This window comes from Etheostoma cragini, chromosome 21, assembly GCF_013103735.1.
Source record: "Etheostoma cragini isolate CJK2018 chromosome 21, CSU_Ecrag_1.0, whole genome shotgun sequence".
Classification (NCBI taxonomy): Eukaryota; Metazoa; Chordata; class Actinopteri; order Perciformes; family Percidae; genus Etheostoma; species Etheostoma cragini.
The window spans coordinates 3,438,079-3,456,322 of NC_048427.1; the positions used below are offsets into that span (position 1 = coordinate 3,438,079).

The 18,244-nt window shown below is 40.5% G+C and overlaps 1 protein-coding gene across 1 annotated transcript in view; it reads right to left on the reverse strand.

Annotated features, from left to right (window-relative positions):
* Nucleotides 1-430: 430 nt before the first annotated feature.
* sema4gb (sema domain, immunoglobulin domain (Ig), transmembrane domain (TM) and short cytoplasmic domain, (semaphorin) 4Gb) overlaps nt 431-18,244 on the reverse strand; it is a 32,474-nt gene continuing 14,660 nt past the window's right edge. Inside the window, exons 3-15 of the mRNA XM_034860184.1 lie at nt 17,733-17,881; nt 17,265-17,327; nt 16,861-16,959; nt 16,677-16,770; nt 15,451-15,564; nt 14,930-15,084; nt 10,121-10,296; nt 7,601-7,739; nt 7,290-7,512; nt 6,990-7,105; nt 5,860-6,014; nt 3,632-3,693; nt 431-3,003 (exon numbers count right to left, since the gene is read on the reverse strand). Coding sequence (XP_034716075.1) covers nt 2,036-3,003; nt 3,632-3,693; nt 5,860-6,014; nt 6,990-7,105; nt 7,290-7,512; nt 7,601-7,739; nt 10,121-10,296; nt 14,930-15,084; nt 15,451-15,564; nt 16,677-16,770; nt 16,861-16,959; nt 17,265-17,327; nt 17,733-17,881 — 2,513 coding nt within the window. The 3' untranslated portion in view covers nt 431-2,035. The remainder of the gene's footprint in view (nt 3,004-3,631; nt 3,694-5,859; nt 6,015-6,989; nt 7,106-7,289; nt 7,513-7,600; nt 7,740-10,120; nt 10,297-14,929; nt 15,085-15,450; nt 15,565-16,676; nt 16,771-16,860; nt 16,960-17,264; nt 17,328-17,732; nt 17,882-18,244) is intronic.

Genomic DNA, 18,244 nt, shown 5'->3' on the forward strand with positions numbered 1-18,244 from the left:
ATACTGTAGGCTCTGCAGTTCTTGTTGTTTTGGCATTGCTCTGATGTCAGGTAAACACTGAGCATGCTTTTGTGGGTTGCATGTGTGAAGGTCTTCCTAGACCGATTCAATCGTCACCAGCAGCTTTTTCACAGCCGAGGACACGTTTAATAAGTAGGAAAACAATTTTGCCTCTTTGTAAAATCATTTAAAAGAATGTAGTGTTGGCATGAAACTCATGCAACGTCTTGAAGGTGTGATGAATGAACGTACAAAAACAGGGCTTCAGTCTGAAAAAGACAAAGTATATCTATGTTTAGCTGTATAAATATAAAACAACGAATAAGAATTTTCTTAACAGCATTTCAACCGTTTGTTTTCAGCGTGCGTTGTGTATTCCTTCTGGGCCCTGAAGCCAGTCTGTGGTCTTCAGTGAAATCAATCAATCGGACCACAAACTGACTGCACCTTAAATGGTCTTTAATCGACTAATTAAGCTGCCTTACATACAGCTGTGTCTATTTCCTTCCACAGCTCTTGCCACTTGCACTGACAGAACAAACTGCTTCTCACATCTGAAACAGTGATGTAATTACAGTATTATAATTTACATAAGGGCAGGAGAAATGACGAAAGAGTGGTTTAAAAAATAAAATTAAAATGATTTGTTTACCACCTGAGCTCTCGTTTACTCTAACACCTTCTTAAATCTATCTCTTGAGTATCAAGAAGGAGCCACCCTCGGGCTTGAAGGGCTGCCGTAAAACGAGTAGTTTGCTCCTTCAAAAGAACAAAAGCTTGTATTCAGATCGAATTCATAACAATTATTTGGGTTAAGCGTCATTTATGAAGCAAAAAATGTCAAACACTGGTTTCAGCTTCTCAATTGCAGGGATTTGCTGTGGTATCATTTCTAATAGTATTATATAATAGTATTTTGGGGATTTCAGATGTTGGTCAAAAATTTGATGTGCATTCTTCACTATTTCCTATTCTTTCACATTTTTTAGGCTAAAAAATAAACGGAAAAAAGTTAGTTGCAGCCTTAAAATGGATTCCTATTTGGACACGTTTTCACTGTTGAAAAACAATCTTAAACCATTCTTGTAACATAATCATGTATTTGTTAAATGCTTGAGCTTGTTTAAAAAATGTTAAGAGGTCCTTCAGTTGGGTAAGTAAGTGCATTTGTAGGAGGAGACTGGATGGTCAGCTCTGACGTCACACACGGAATGGGGTAGAGAAGTGTCCGTGTCCTTATTAGCCACTGATGCGAGACACCTGGAGGTGGGATGCCACCCAATTCATCCTGGATGGATGCATTTCTTTTGTCCACAAAAGAACCCCAAAATCCGCCCAAACCCAGAGGAGGCCAAGCAGCTGAAACAGTCTACTATCTACTACTATCCCCACCAGCCTCATGAAAGGCATGGGTGATACAGAGTCATCTCCTGCGATTACGGGGTCAGTCAAACCTGTTCTCCCCCAGACCATGGAACAGGAACATCCTAACATCAGACTTGCAACACGCAGGGAACGGCTCTCAGTGTGGGCATGGTAGGTGAAAGGTAGTTTCCTACTGTAGCCAAACGCAACAATGCACAAAAGATACATTTTGGGTGGAGTATCACTTTCTGCTCCATTGAGGGCTAATATTACATGGCACTAAATACTTCCTGAACACTCCCACAGTCTCATAAATACGTTATCCCCTCCTGGCTGGCCAGATTTTGCACTTCTGCGCTTTTGTATCATCTAACCACCATCGTTCCGTTACCATTGTGTAATTTTGTAACAGCCTATGGCCAAGTTTTTCACAGCTCCACTTTTTGAATAGCAATCTCTGGTTAGTGTTGTTCATTGTTGAAGTGAAATCATGGGCCATTTGTCATGGGAGACACTGGAGGCTACACATGTCAGATTAGGTGAGGACACGACCTGCAGGTACTCTGACACTGGGTAAATAACAGCAGCATTTCATACAGTCAGTTCTTCCCACAACTACGGGTCACAGTTGGGGTAAAAATAAATAACAACAAGGACTGAGAGGGACGTCCTAGATGGAGCTCTCATCAGGCTGCAGGTCCAGCTGTGTGTGTTTCCGCTGCTCCAGGATCCTGTTGAGCTCCTCTGTGAAGGAGTGGTAGAGCGGAGACATGCCCTCGTGGTCAGCCTGCCTCAGCAGCACGTAGCTGTTCCCATTCATCTTCCTCAGCACGCTGGGCAGAGTGGCTGACAGCCCGTTGGTGTAGTCCGTGTTGGGCAGCGGAGGTGGCATAGGTAGAGGAGGGGCTGGAGGAGGTGTTTTGCACGGAGAGAACTGGCCCTCACCTGGAACTATCTGGAGGAATCCATCACCTATGTCACCAAAAGTTGTCATTGAGATGGAGCGACGACCCTGGCGGCCATTGCAGTGGCTGGAGATGGTTCTGAGTTCGAGATGGGAGCTCCTTTTTCTCTCAGACCCACCCAGGACCTGCAGCCCCTGCTGGGAGAACTTTCGGTTCCGAGAGACCCGTCTGGTGCAGAAGCTCACATAAAGCAGCACCACAGTCAACACCAAGCAAAGCCCTCCAAGAACCGCCACCAGGGATATGTACACGGCCTCCATGTGTCTGTAGGTCTGGAACTCAGCTCCAGGAGGCAGTGGGGCAGGTGGTGAGGGAAGAGGCTGCTCAGTGGGGCTGCTGGTGGATAAAACAGTCGGGCTGGAAACTGTTGTGGGGTTAGTTGTGGCTGTGGTCTCCACGGGGAAGTACGCGTCCGTGTGCACCCTGACTGTGTAAAGATAAACCAGGACGGAGACGGAGTTCTCCATGGCAAAGCAACGATAAGACCCACTCTGCTGGGAACGAGCTCCGATTATGAGGAGACCATCTGTGCCGATGCGGTAGCCCGAATTGAGGCCGTATCCCTGGAGTTCTTTGCCATTTAGCGTCCAGCGCGGAGTTGCCAGGTTTGAGCGCAGCTCGCACTGAAGAAGCACGTCATCACCAGACATCACAGAACGCCGCCGATGGACCACTGAGCAACAGAGAGAGAGAGAGAGAGAGAGAGAGAACATGAGACATGAGACGCAGCTTAAAAAATAGATATGAAACAAGAGTGAGTAAAGGTGGAGACAGCATGATAAAGAGGTGGAGAATGTGAGAGAGGCAGCAGTGCAGCAGGACAGAGAAATTAATATGGAACGAGTTGTCAGGTCACAAAGGTTACATTTTCAAAGTGCAGGTGAGCCACCTGTGCGGCTCAACCTTTCTGCATCACTTTCCAGCAAAGGTAATAAGCCTTTTTAAATTTAGTGAGCGCTGCAATGCATTCAGCATGAATGCCTGACCTCCATTAAGAGAGGAACTGATTAAATGTGCATGCTGGGACCTGGGGGGTGGGTATGGAGCTCACACCTAATGAAATCCCTTAAAAGCTGCTAAATGCTTGAGTTTTTGAGCAGAGAAAAGAACTGTTGGATTTTTTTTATCTGTGTGTGAGGCAGGCACACTATTCAGAAGAAATGGATGTGAGTCAAAATAAAGTGCTAAACATTCCCAAATTTAAAAGTGACTCACGTTATATAATGGATGTACGTGTGTGTGTGTGTGTGTGTGTGTGTGTGTGTGTGTGTGTGTGTGTGTGTGTGTGTGCATGTTGTTACCGTTTCCTGAATTCTCCTTGCAGCCCCTGATTCCCTTCAAGATATCCTGAGTAAGGTTTGATCTGAAATGAAGGGATTTCAAATTCAGTTGTAATTTTGAAAAACTATTAACTAATCTTTATTTAACCAGAAAAGCCTCGTTGAGATTAAACATCTCTTTTTTTACGGCCAAGATAGGCAGCATTAAGAATGAGTTTCAAACCAGCAACACAATACAGAAAACACCAAATGAAAATGTGTGCTGAAATGTGTAAATAAAAACAGCAGCGGCATTTCTACAATAAAGATTTTCTTCCATCCCAGGAGTGGTGTAAAACCATAAAAATAACTAAGACAACAACTTAATGAGGCTAACACGACAAAAAAAATTCTACAATACCCCAAAACATCTGCAGCCAGAACAGAGAACACCTAGCTTCTGCATTTACAAAGATAAACCAATTTTAGATCTTACTGCAGAAGGTTCCAGGCAGAGCAGGCAGCAGGCAGTATGCAGTATGTAGTTTCCTTTTACCCAGTTTAGTGTAGAATAGTAGTAGCAAAGACAAATCCTGCCACAGCATCCCCTTCTATGTACTTCAACAGCCTCCCATGAATAAACAGTGGACATTGTGCAGATTAAACAGGGAAGGGTAAGATCCCTCTCTCCCTTTTGCAGCTTTTTTCAATTGTGAGTATCCCCCCCACCCGAACAAATCCACAGGAGAGCTGATGTGTCTGCTGCCATAATGGAGATTAAGATGTCTGGTGCTCAATCATGCAGAGTGAATGAAGAGAGGCACAAACACTCCCCAGCACATGAGTGGGCCAAAGCAATCTTTTTGTATTTGAGAATGTGTGTGTGTTTGTTTGGAAGGGGCTTATAATATGTACCGTTCACGAGTGTATGTGCCAGCTGAAACCAGTCACCAGGCTACAACTAAAAACAGTTTTTTTTTTGCACTGGATTTAATTTTCCTGGATTCATCTAATATCTAGGTAAGCAGTGGTGGAATATAACTTAGTACGTTTACTCAAGTACTACACTTAAATACAAAGTTATGCTCTGTAAAACAATCTGGAAAATTCACGTATTTTTTCTTTTTTCTTTACTGTTTGAGATGCTGAGTTACACTTGACCTAAATGCTGAACTGCAGAAGAAGCTCCTGCTGAGCTGAACAGGGCTGATGGGAGAAATCCAGGTCGACTGCATTGTCTTAGACCTGATTTCATAGAAATTCAGTTGAAAGGGAACATAAGCTGTATAAATAATTAATTAGACTCTGGTATTGCTGTCGGGCCCAGAAGAAAAAATAAAGGTCACTTACTACAAAAATTGTACGCTGTGTCAAAATACTTCATCTCTATTTGTAGGTTTATTACTCATTTCAAGACGGGCTAACAATAATAATGTATTTAATCATCCTGCCATCATTTTCCCTGAACAGTTCATCATATTTTTGCCACAGTTACATTAATAATGTAGAAGGGTTATTTACTGTTGGCAAAATCTTTAGGCTAATATCTAATTGAAGGTATACAATGTCACTATTTATTTGTGCATGAAAGAGCACAAAAACAGTAAAGTTTTGAACATTTCTATGGCTGCGATCTAAACGCATGGGCCAGCAGACAGAGAACAAACAGGTGGAGCTGCAGAGGAGGTTTAGGGCGATGTACACTCAGGATCTGTGATGAAGCAATGTAAATTGATCTGTCTCAGCAAGAGTCTGGATTGTTTCCTCTCAAATCTTTCTTTCTTTCCTGTTAGCACTTTGTCAGTGTGTGCTCTACTTTCTTTAATCCTCATGTTGTCCTCGGGTCAAATTGACCTCCATGTTCTTTTTAACTACCCAATTGTATTTACCCAAAATTGCATGATTGATTCCATGTCCATTGGGGCGTCTTATTCAATTTTATAGCATTGAAAAAAAAAAATTGAAGTGATTTCGAAATAGTATTGAGCAAAAGTTGACTTATTCCAGTCTGTTATTATCCATCAACATTCATTCCTTTAAATTTAGTCGAATAATTCAAAATTTCTGCTTTTCTAACTCAAACATTAGGTTTAATTTCCTATAAATTAGGTTTATTGACCATACATTCCAAAAATAACTGTAAAACTAAAATTAATGACTTAATGTTACGTAGCGTTGAAAATGTTAAAAAAGTGACAAAAGTGTTGAAAAAAGGGACAAAAACACATATGAAAAAGTTAAAAACATTGTCAAAAAGCGTCAACAAACACCTCGGTGCACGTGATGATATTTCCACACACGCTCTCCCGTCCCAGCCACAGAACGGATCTCTGGCGAATACGCAGTCATAGCAAGAAGTGTACCTCTGACAGGCAGACATCGGTACCTGCACGACTCCAGAGCGATAGCCGACATAGATACTCCGCTGCAAAACAAAACATTAACTAAGTTAAGGCCTAAAATTACAATATGCAACATAAGCTATGTAATGCATCCTGATTAAAGTCCCTGTTGCTGTAGAGTGCGCCACAACCAAAACCTTTGCTTGTAGTTTGTAAAAAAGTAGGCAATAAAAATGTATTAATTAGCCAGACGATGGTTATCAAAAGATTTAATTTACATTACTTGAACATAAACAGGCTATTAAAGTACCGTCTAGGCCAGTTGTTTTCATGAGAGCCACACTGACAGGACAAAGTCAATAGGACACATCCCTGAACATACATACAACTCAGTGTTATGGCAGAGCAAGTTTAAATATCTTTTCTATTCTATAGTTTCATCTTTTAATGCCACTGTTTTGGCTATTTTTTATTTTTAATATAAAATGTCTGTTATAGAATAGAATAAGATTTATCTTATAGCTGATATATCTATCTTTACTGACTGCATGATCATTTTACCTTATTGTGTACTGCCATTCGAGCCATAAATAAAAGCTTGGCGAGCCACAAGAGGCTCACGAGCCACACAATGAGTAAGACTGCTCGAGTCTAAATTTAAATATTCTTCTGTGATGAATATTTAGTTTAACTCGTGTTTTTTGTTTTTTTACTCTGAAAAGGGACTCTCTACGGAGATTGTTTTTTTTACAGTGTGTTCTGCGGGCAGGCAGCTTGTGGATAGCGAGGAGATGTTTGCTGTATGTGACATGTAATATTGTAGCCTAAAACATGTGTGACATTGCTTGGAGCACCTTTTAAAGTGCACAGACATCTCCCCCTTCAGCTGAAGAATGTGAAAACACTTTCTAGTGACACACTTTGCACTGATACAAGTCAGTATAGTCAAGTCCAGACATTTTACATGACATAAACATGAGAAAAACCCATTTTTGGGTGGAAGTGATCTTTAAACTCTCATTCTGTTGTTGTATATTTCTACATGCACAAACACATACCAGAGCAGAGGATATGACCATGCTTTCTATGGGCTGGGGTTTTTCAAACAGCTGTAACTCTTCTATGATGTGCATTTCTCCATCAATGTCTACAGCTCTGTGCAGCCACCCGTCATCTGTAAGTAAAGATACAACCAAGTGTCAAACAAGATACTTGAGTACTGTATAAAATTCTGTTTCTGTGAAGGATGGTGTTATTCTATATTTTTCACATTGTCAACAAATCCCATAACCTGACTTCTGAACTCCACTCCAAGCCCATTCATACCTTGTTTTGTTTTTTTTAGTAGCAAAACTTACCAGTTCCCAAAAACAGAACAGTATAAATGTTTCCATCCAGAGCCGTCTCCTTGTGCACGACTATCTTAACATAGTTGACACTTCTCTTAAACATGAGTGGGCGCACCCCTATTGGGTGCACCTGGCCGGCCATCAGTGGGTGCCTTCTAGCAAAAGTGAGGACATTATCTGGGAGGTCTCGAGATGAATTGATGCCCTGGGACCGGTGCACATCTGTTATACACTGCGGAGAGATCAGAGACAGAGAAATGAGCAGTGCATTAAATACTCTACTGATGGTTGAATGAGTGGTTTTAATAGATGAAGCTTACAGATCCAGGTCTTGGCTCTGGAACTTTTCCCGTGTACTCCCTCCACTTTGAGTCCTGCACCTCCATGTACTGGCCCTCGAAAGCTTTCCGCACATCAGAGAAGGCGTACTGGCAGATAGCAGATGCTTTGATATTCTTCCTGAAAGACGATCCCCCACCACGACCACCCCAAAAGACACATCCAGAGGACACAGTCAGAATAAGTGATTAAAAAGTTGGATAAACACAGAGAGCTTATTATCTGGGGAGTAACTGCCACCCAGATTGAATTTCACATCACAGATCGGCACTAATCTGCTCTTCTCTATTCTGTGAAAACTGGGGGTGTTACAGTGGTAAAGTTTTGTTTTTTTAAGATCACATTTCCCTCTTGGATCTTATTAATTTGTCTTGAATGGAAATGTGGGAGTGCCATCATTGACAAGTGTGTAATTTCTCATCTTTATCTCCAGTAGCTGCTCCCGTCATCTACTCCAATAGGAAATATTTGTTTTTCAACATCACACTCACAGCACTAAAATACCCACTCCCTGTGAGTCAGGAATAAAGCAGGCCCATTTGTGGCTTTGGTGAAAGAAAAGATTTATCTATCAACATAACGACAGCATGAGTTGGAAGTTGGGAACCAGGTGACCCTTAATCTTAAACCCTACAGGTGAGATTAGTAATGGGTGGAAAATGTGTGCGTCACATTCTTAAGTCCATTGTGTGCCCATTTCAGGTTTGAAAGGCATTCAAGTGAGTAAAATGAGACTGAAGTGAAACCTGAATCTGTCTTCAAATTGGGTGAGCAGTAGAGCTCAGGGGTTTACTCACTGTTGCATGCTTGAGTGTAATGCATAGTGACGACTACTACTACTCACACAGGTGTGTGTGTGTATATGTGTGTGTGTGGGTTTAAAGAAAAACCAGCATGTAGAAAGACAAGAAAGAGAGATAAAGAAAGAAAGAAAGAAAGAAAGAAAGAAAGAAAGAAAGAAAGAAAGAAAGAAAGAAAGAAAGAAAGAAAGAGAAAGAAAGAAAGAAAGGACAGCTGCTGCAGTCTATGAGGAGACAGACAATAGGCACAAAAGAAAGTGTAGCAGTAAAAATAAAGAAAAAAAGAAAATGCCAAAAGAGTAATAGATAGTGTTACTGTCCCGTTGTAATTCTATCCTCTCCATTAGAAGAAATACCCTTGGGACAGTTTTATGCAGCATGACTCTGCACATCAGCATAAATACACACTTGCATCGTTGCCAGATATTCCACCGGCTGGCAGCCATCGTCCTCTGACACGGTCACATCAGCTCTGACTGCAGCTCTGTTTTGATAACAACTCCCTTTGAGGGGTTGGAAACAATGATTGCTCTCATTTTTCAATAAATCTGTTGATCATTTTTTAACAGTTCAGTCTGTAGAATGTCAAAAGAAATTGAGAAAAATTGTTCAACCAGTTCTTCAGTCCATAAACCCCCATAGAATTCAATTTACAATGACATAAATCAGAGAGAAGCAGCATATCTCCACAGTGGAGAAGCTGCAACCAGAAAAAAAAAAAAATCTACTTATGAAGCAATAAATGGTTCATTCCTGATCTGTTGCCACATTATGAATCATCAGGACCTCTCAGGTCCTCTGGGACAAGTCAGATTTCTGTCCTCAGAGTCTGAGAGAAGAACTAAACATGGAGAAGCAGCAATTAGTTTTTATGCACCACCAATCTGGAACAAAATCCTAGGAAACAGTTCTTTTAAATCAACGCTGAAGTCCATTTCTTGTACTGCTGCACTATAACTTTTTTTCTTGTATTTTACACCTGCCTTATTATATATGTATATATATATTTTTTTTTAAAGATATTTTGTAGGGTTTCCTTTATTTAGAACAGCTGTAGAGATGGAAATGGGTGAGAGAGAAGGGACTAACGCGCAGCAAAGGGCCTCCAGAACCCGGGCCGCTGACAAGGACTGAGCCTACATGGCGGGTGCGCTCTACCGGGTGAGCTAGAGGAAGTTATCTGCTGTAGTGATGGCTGATACTGGGACAGGACCATCACAGAAAAGAAGGAAATTAAATGAAGAACTACTAAAAACTAAAAGGGAAAGTTATAGATGACTGGTGAAAACCGAGTCAATCTTGGTCTGGCTTTCAACCGATGGAGACAGGTATGGGATTGTAAATGATGACAAAAACGTCCCTGCATTAGCCCTCAGGTTTGTAATATGTCTGTTTCATTTGTAAAATAACTATATATTGTGCGATGTGGTTGTACATCAGTAGCAAACATTAAATCACGTTCCCCTTCCATTTAGCGCTGATGTTTTATTCGTATTAGTCCATGTTTGTATTGGCCTATTATTTCCTTTTCCCCTGTCCCCCTGTACTAAATAATTTGAAGTTATTATTACGTTGGTTGCTACGACAAATTCTTAATGCTTTGGCTTGTGACAAAGTGACAGTAATAATGTAATCCGGTTTAGCTCACGATAGTTACAAATAGCCACTTTAATAAAAGCAGAATTTGATGTTGTGTCTCACCATTCGAAGCCAAAGATGCCATAGAAAATGCTGCTCTGAGCTTCTCGACCCTCTAGGACAAACACACTGCGCAGGATATTGAGGTGCAGCTCATACTCTGGGACTGAACACACCATTCTGGCCTTGAGGAATGAGGTCCACTTCCTCTGCAGGGTCCTCTGGCCACCCCAGTCATTCTGAAGCAAAGAGGAGATGGATGGATGAATAAATAAATAAAGTCACTTGAGCTGATATATTCTAGCATACACACTTTCGAATGACACAAATTTGCTCTCCTACTCATATACACCTCAATGCTCAATAACCTGTTATTGTAATAACAGTAAAACAAAGATATTATCATCTACAAAAAAATATATAATAATGTACACATAAACATATAAAGAGGAGCGGAGGAAGTGAAGTCTTATGAAACTGGAGCTGAATGTTTCCCAGAACCTAAGGTGACGTTTGTAAAGAATTTCTTTTTTTGCTCAACCAGTTCTTCAGTCCAAAACCCCCATAGTGTTCAATTTACAATGACATAAATCAGAGAGAAGCAGCATGTCTCCACAGTGGAGAAGCTGCAACCAGAAAAAAAAAAAACATTTGTACTTATAAAGCACTAAATGGTTCATTCCTGATCTGCTGCAACATTATGAATCATCAGGACCTCTCAGAGCCTCTGGGACAAGTCCGAATTCTGTCCTCAGAGTCTGAGAGAAGAACTAAACATGGAGAAGCAGCGATTAGTTTTTATGCACCACCAATTTGGAACAAAATCCTAGGAAACAGTTCTTTTAAATCAACGCTGAAGTCCATTTCTAGATCTCTATGTATATATATATTGGCAAGAATCTGGCTTTGGGGGAGGGAGGCCGTATCATAATAGGGGATGTGGGTGTCCTACCCAGAGAATCTTTGAGCAATCAATCCTTTCCTGTATTTGGATACACTTTTATACACCAATTTACGGCGGAAATTCCTTAATTTAGCCTATGTGAAGAAGAAAAACACAGATGACATTTCAAAACATATCAAAAATATAATGGAAAGTATGTTGTTGTGTGTAATTTGGCATTTTTTGCCAAATTACACACTCTTTCTTAGTGGGTATACTGCATATGCCTGCGTATCACGTAGAGATCGTCAGTGTCTGTACGTTCGGTTTCCTGTTCGGTTTAACTTCCTGTCTTGTGTTTCCCCACCTGTTTGATTGTTCTGCCCCGCCCTGATGTGTTCCACCTGTTGTATCACTTGTCCCCTGTTAGTCCTTGTTACCCTAGGATTTAGTCTCTATGTTTCCCTTGTCTTTTGTTGGATTTCTTTTCTTGTAAGTGTGTTTCTGTATGTCGGGTTCTTTCGTGTCGTGATGGTCTTGTCTTGTGAGGTATGTTACCGGTGTTCTAGTTGGTATCCATGTTCCTGTTTTACCCCTCTGTGTATATTTGGAGGCATCTTTTGTCTGTGACTTCAGGACACCTTTTGTATATCTTTTGCTTATTACATTTTTGAACGCAACTCTGCTCTCGTCTTAACTGCATTTGGGTCTAAGCCTCGCTAATTCCTGACAAACCCTGACAAAATGACTAAAAGACAAGGGAAACACCGAGACTAAATACAAGGATAACAAGGATTAACAAGGGACAGGTGATACAACAGGTGGAACACATCAAGAGAGACAGAACAAGAGCAGGAAAACAAGGCGGGGAAACACAAGACAGGAAGTAATACAAGACAAGTCTAGGGAGAACACAGAGACTTCAAAATAAAACAGGAAACAGACACTTACAACCATAACAGCTAGTGCCTACTTAAGCACATTTTGCTGCAATTAAGTTTGGTTGCAATGGGAGGAGAAGCTGCAAGAAATCTCCACCTGCTAAAGTAAATTAGCACACCTCATTTAGAAAAGAGAAAAAAACGGACTTATTTTCTTTATTTTTTGCAATTACAGCCCTTCACTTTTCTTTGTTTATGTCTTTTGCAGGAGTATATTGATCATTAAAATGCTCTGCTACCAGCCTCAACCTCCCACACAAAAAGAAAAAAGTAGCCTAAATTGACATGGCACATAAGTGAGGAACATAAAAATGCCTGCATTAAGAGTCCCATCAAAAAAAAAAACTGAATTTTTGGTAAAAGTGAAAGACAAAAGACTGCAGACAGATTCACCCACTCCCATTCTTCTCACAGAATTAAACCTTTGTCGATTTGGGGTTGGCAGAGAGGATGCCACTGAGAAAACAGAAGCATCTCTTTTAGAGATAAATATGAGATTCTTTTTGTGGAAAGAGCTAAAGGGATGCACTGATAGATTACAATCTATGTCACTCAAAGCATCGTCCGGGTCATCGAGCTGTCATGACGTAAATCCAAGAAGATAAGAGTCAAGAATCCAAGCGTAGTACTGTCGAGATACCCCTTTGGGGAAATTAAGCCAAGACAACATGCTGGAAGCACTTTGAGTCAGACATGAAGTGGATTTCTAAAGGATGTTAAAAATTTGATTAGATATCGTGTCTGTAAATAATGGTTTGCAATAAAAAATGTGTGTCATAAAATAACAATTAAACAAAATAAAATTTGTTCTCATACTCTGAGCCAGAAATCTGCACTTCAATAACACAACTTTTCCATTTTTATTCCCATCTATTTTCTTAAGGTTTTCACTAAGGGGTTTGTTAATATATCATTCACAGATGGATAAACATTTTTATTACTAAAATCAAGGTAAAAATAGATTTGTTTTTGCTGTTGACAGTACTTTCTGATTTATGGAATGATGAAAAGTAATTTGCTCTATGACTCTTATATTACAACAAAAAGACACAAGAAGTTTGAACCTGGCTTTATTTTATGTTCTGATATCTGTTCTGGAAATGTATGCAAATTAATTAGACATTACCTCATTTGCATATCAAACATAACATTTCAGGCAACTTGTAATACAAAATAATTGTCTTAACGCAAGTAATCAACTGGTAATGATGATTTGCATTAATTCCTGCTCTTTCTGTTGCTGAAAAGATCTTGTTTCCATGTAATATACACCCTTCTCTGTGAAAATAGGTCATGGTTGCAGAAGTAGTAGATGCTGTCTGGCTGGGTAGTGAGAAACAGAAGAGGACAACTAGTTAGGAAGCTAAAAAATGGCAAGTCCTCAGTGGATTCAGGCCAGAGGCTACTGCCAGGGCCATCACCATCTGCAGATCTGCCTCCAACCAGTATGGAGTCTGGATTCCACGGGGCTGAGCTGGGGACCAGCTCGACATCTGCATGTGCTGCCGTGGCCTAGTTCAGACTGAGTTATTACACTCTCGACTGCTCGGACAACTCCACCGAGCTGATAAACAGAGAGGAGCTGAGGAGTCCAAAACGTATTTTCAGAAATGACTTATTTTAGATGTAGAGAGAATTGTGAGGAGATGAACTGTTTAAGTATATGGGATTTAAAAAAGCTCAGAAATAACATTACTGTCTAATTGTGAGCATGTGCAATACTGTGTAAAGGTGAACAGTATGTGAAACCATGTAAAGACAAGACTTATGAATGTAAAAAAATATCTACACATACACATTTGTATACCTCGCAGTAACAATGCTGATTAATTATGGTTTCAACAGCTGAATATATAAAAATCATCAGTTACGCAGTCTAAGAGAGAACAAATCTTCTTCCTTAATATTAGTTTTTTAATACCAATTCCTCTCGCGGACCAGATGCCAAATATCACGCAAGCATTGTGGCGGTTTTCTAAAGCGCCTGTCATGTCTGAATACATGCAGAATGAACATTCCCGTACAGATACAACCATGTCTAAATAACAAAAATAATCACTTTAAAGAAGTGAGGAAGCCAAAATGTTATTTGTCAAAAGAGGCTGTAAATTGTGGTTAACCATCTCCAGAAAGAACCAAAAAAGAAATGAAGTAATAAATCTTTGGAAATACACATTTAGCTTTCTCCTTGTTAAGTTTAATTAGCTGTGACATTTCCTGACAGCAGCATGCATTGATTGGTTTGGACAATTTAACTCCAGATGCTAAACATTTGCTAAGTGGTTAGTCAATTTGTAGCTTTCACATTCGTTTTTGTTCACATTCTTTTTCACAGTCTCACTAAAGGTTGACTGCAACTGCAGGGGTTTGATCTTATTTCTGAACATTTCTTCACCAGCTCAGAGTCTTTTAGACACTTTTTTGATCCCATAAAAAATCTGCAACCGTGATTTTAGCACAACAGCATGCTGTGATGGTAATTACATCACCATGAATGGCTAAAAGACACAACAGGGAGAAAAAAAAGAGAGGAGATGCTGGGCATGCTGTCTAGACCGGGGATACTGATGGCAACTGAAATAAGGTGACAGGGGGAAAAAAGAAAGAGGAGGAGTAGAATAGGGGAAGATGGCAATAAAGAGAGGGAGATGGTTTTCCATTGGAGGTGGAGGTTGGAGGACTTGTAGTTTGCCTGGCAACAGTGTGGCACAGAAGTGTGGCGCCGTCAGCAAAGAAACCAAGATTAGAGACACCCAACTGCTGGTTCATTCAGCAGCAAGAGGAGAATGGCAGCCAAGAGAGGAGAATCGAGAACAGAAAGTCTCCTTAAATCCATTTACATCTGTATCAATGACGTAAAACATTAAATAATCCCGCCATTTTTGCACTTCTAATGCTGACTTTTCTTCTCCCTCATTTAAACACTTTCTTTCCATGACCTTGCAGGCACTATAAATCTGTTATGAGATTTTTATTTTTTTTATTAACTTTCCAAACCATTAATGGGATTATGGTTTATAGTATCTGGGGTTAGTTGCTCTCTCTGACCTTGCAAACTCGGGCAACCCTGGACACCTTGGTCTGGCTCGGGTAGGCAATCTGCTCCTGGCTTCTCTCCGTGAAGAAAAAGTAAATCTTGTCGTCGTCACCGATAGAGCTGTTGATGCTCTCCTTCAGCAGCACGGAGCCCACGAAATCTGCCTCTGGTACACATACAAACACGACACACACACACACACACACACTCAGATCCACATGTCCAAACACATACCTATTAACAGCCTGGGAAGTGTCTCCTTGGAAACCAAAGATGGAGCTTTTAAGTATGATTGAATTGCCACAACTAAGTCCGTTAAAGCTGCAGTGCAGTGCAATTTTTCTAATGTGATTTTCAATCTCCAAGTCAATCAATTTGAGCTAAAAATGTAAAAAATTGCAAGAATTCCATTTAGTAGTTTACTGCAAGTGGAATTATGCAATGTTATTTGCACTAACTTATCCGTTACTTGATGTATATTTTCAGCGATTATCTCCCTTCTGTGACTCGTGTTGGCGTGACATGTATTTACCCAGGAGCCACCGGGTGGGGGCCTCCTCTGTCCTGAGCATGGGGAAGGGGAAGTTTCTGCGCACGTCTGGAGAACTGCGAAACTCGTACTGAGAGGCCGTGAACATCTCACCGTCTGATTAACAGAAGAAAACAGAAGGAAATTTGGCAATCTGAGGTAAATAGGATGTAAATGAAAACAGTTGGCACACTGCAGAGTAAGTAGGCAAACTGACCTATCACTCAATGTGGGTGTAATACTTGGTAAAGTAATTCAACACACACCCTAGCATGCTTAAGTTGTTAAAAGTGAACCAAGAGAATGTTTGAATGTTTCCCTTGAGTCTATATTTTATTATATTGCCTTATAAAGGACTCAGATGTATTCAGGTCTGTCTTAATACAACACTCGCATTCCAATGATAAGCCTAAACTAATATGAGTCTTCAGCAGTCTTAGTTATACAAAGCAAGTGAGCATCTTCCTCCTGGCAGTCATTTGTAGGTTTATTGTTGGTGTTTTCTCCCAGTAATGCAAGTAATTAACTTTATCTACAAAGCTTCTTTCCAAACTATGTTACCAAGTGCTTCACAAAGCGATCAACTTCAAATAGTTAAATAAAACCACAGCTACAGCTGGTTTAGCTAGTCCAAAATGAAATGTCTCAAATATCTGATAGGTTGCGATAAAGTTTGGTTCAGGCATTCATGTTCCCCTAAAAGGAATTGCAATAACTTTAGTGATACTCTGACTTTTCTTACAGCACCATCATCAGCTCAGAACTTTAGTTTATGAGCAAATACTTGCAAAACTAAGGACATTCCCATCAGGCTCGGATGAACTTTAGGGCTGATTAGCAAGCAGTGACTAAGATGGTGAACAGGCAACATCATGTGCTAAACATAAGCATGTTAGAATTGTCATTGTGAGCTTCTAAAGTGAGTCCAGTTGCCCTTAACTTAGCCCCTTTGGATATATCCTGACCTGGATGAATGAGATTCTTCACAGACACTTGGCATGATGATGTTAGCATTTCATATAGCCTCACAAAGCAGCAAGCATGGCTACAGGCTCTTTTTGTTTGAGTGGGGACCAATCATTGTGCCCTAAAGGTCAACCATTTTAATTCCGAAGACATATTTCCTCTTTAGTCTAATAAAGGCTAATGATGCCTTTGAATGAATGCTGCTTTGACTACACCCTCATGCTGTATATGGAACAGAGGAAATGCTAATTTGGGACACACACCTACGAGGAGGCCAGTGTATCCCTTTGCTGGGTCATATGGACACCTGTCTCTGCCCTCCTCAAAGCCGGAGGAGAATCTGAACCGCTCTGCATCCTGACAGAAAGAAAAGACAATTATTCATTTCAAGTCCTTTGTTTTCTTCTACTCATGCTTGCACTAAAATGAAATCACGCACGCTCTTACTATGTAAGCACAAAGAGGTTTGAAGGCATTTGTTCCACAGACGTATAGGTGAGTCTCATTGAATCGCTCCAGAAAGCGGATGTGATTGTAGCACTCTGTCTGCAGGGAACAGAGAAAAACTGGTTAGTTCTGGCTCCACAATAAGAAAGAACTGGAGAAGATAGGCTAGTCAATCCACTTCATGTATAGGCTATTTCATGCAAATATTCAATTAATGAGTGTGATTTTCTTTTTAGGAAAAAATGGATTAAGAAGCAATGGAAAGGACGTTTCATCTTTGTTGTTGTCAGAAGCAATCCACACATCACAAAGCAAAATGGTTTAATTCATGTTCTCCTATAATTACTCAGCAAATAAAGAATTTCATCAAAATAAAAAGCGAGAGTCGAGCTGCAGCCGTGTACCTGATTGTTTCTCCCTTTGTTGAGACATTGCTTCTTCTGTTCAGGAGAAGCATCCCAATCAATCTGCAAACAACGGGGAGGGGGTAATAAGGATGACTCAGCTCAATAAATAGAGAGGGAAACAGATAGATAAATAGAAAGATTTATGGACAGAGAAGGGGGAGATGAAGAGAAGAAAACAAGTGTGTGCATGTGATAAACAGGAAGCGATTAAAGAGAAGACAGCTCACTTAATTCTCTGGCTGCAACACTGAGTTCTGACTCTGTTCAGTAACCCTTGAATAAACGCCTGGTGTATTTAATCCTACATCCATAAAATTGGAGGAACACAATGGGATTTGCTCAATCTGCTTAAGGCTATTATTAGTTTGTCCTCCTTTAAGACTTATGGGCGAAAACTTGTGAAGCGGGGGTTTGTTTGGGCTGTTTCTTTGTCAATTACTGTGGCGATCTGACCGTGACACTCACTGTGAGGTTTGCAGTTGCGGAGATGTTGGTGGTGTTGAGTGCATGCAGGGCCCCTCTGCCTCCCACGTACAGCAGCCCGGCCCCCTCCTCCAACAGGAGGGTGCTGTAGTTCTGGGAAGAGCCAATGAAACTGGCTCGGCCCAACACACCTGCAAATATATGACACACATTACTGTATAACAACATGTAATGGAGATATCTGTGTAAACACTCCGGTACTTTTGGACTAGAGTAATATTCATGATTTAGGCTTGTGTTAACAGTTTGGGGAAGGAACCTTTCTTCCTATTTCAACAGACAATGCCCCCCTGTCACATAATTTGCTTAATCGTTTATGTATCAGGTAAGTAGCCCTATAATATCTCTGTTTTTGCAATATCTCTGTTATTTATAACATGCAATGTTGCAAATCAATGATGAGGTATTTGGTTCACTTGATGAGCCAAAAAACAGTCCTTCTCATCTGATTATACAGTACATATATATATATTTATACAGTATATACGTATATA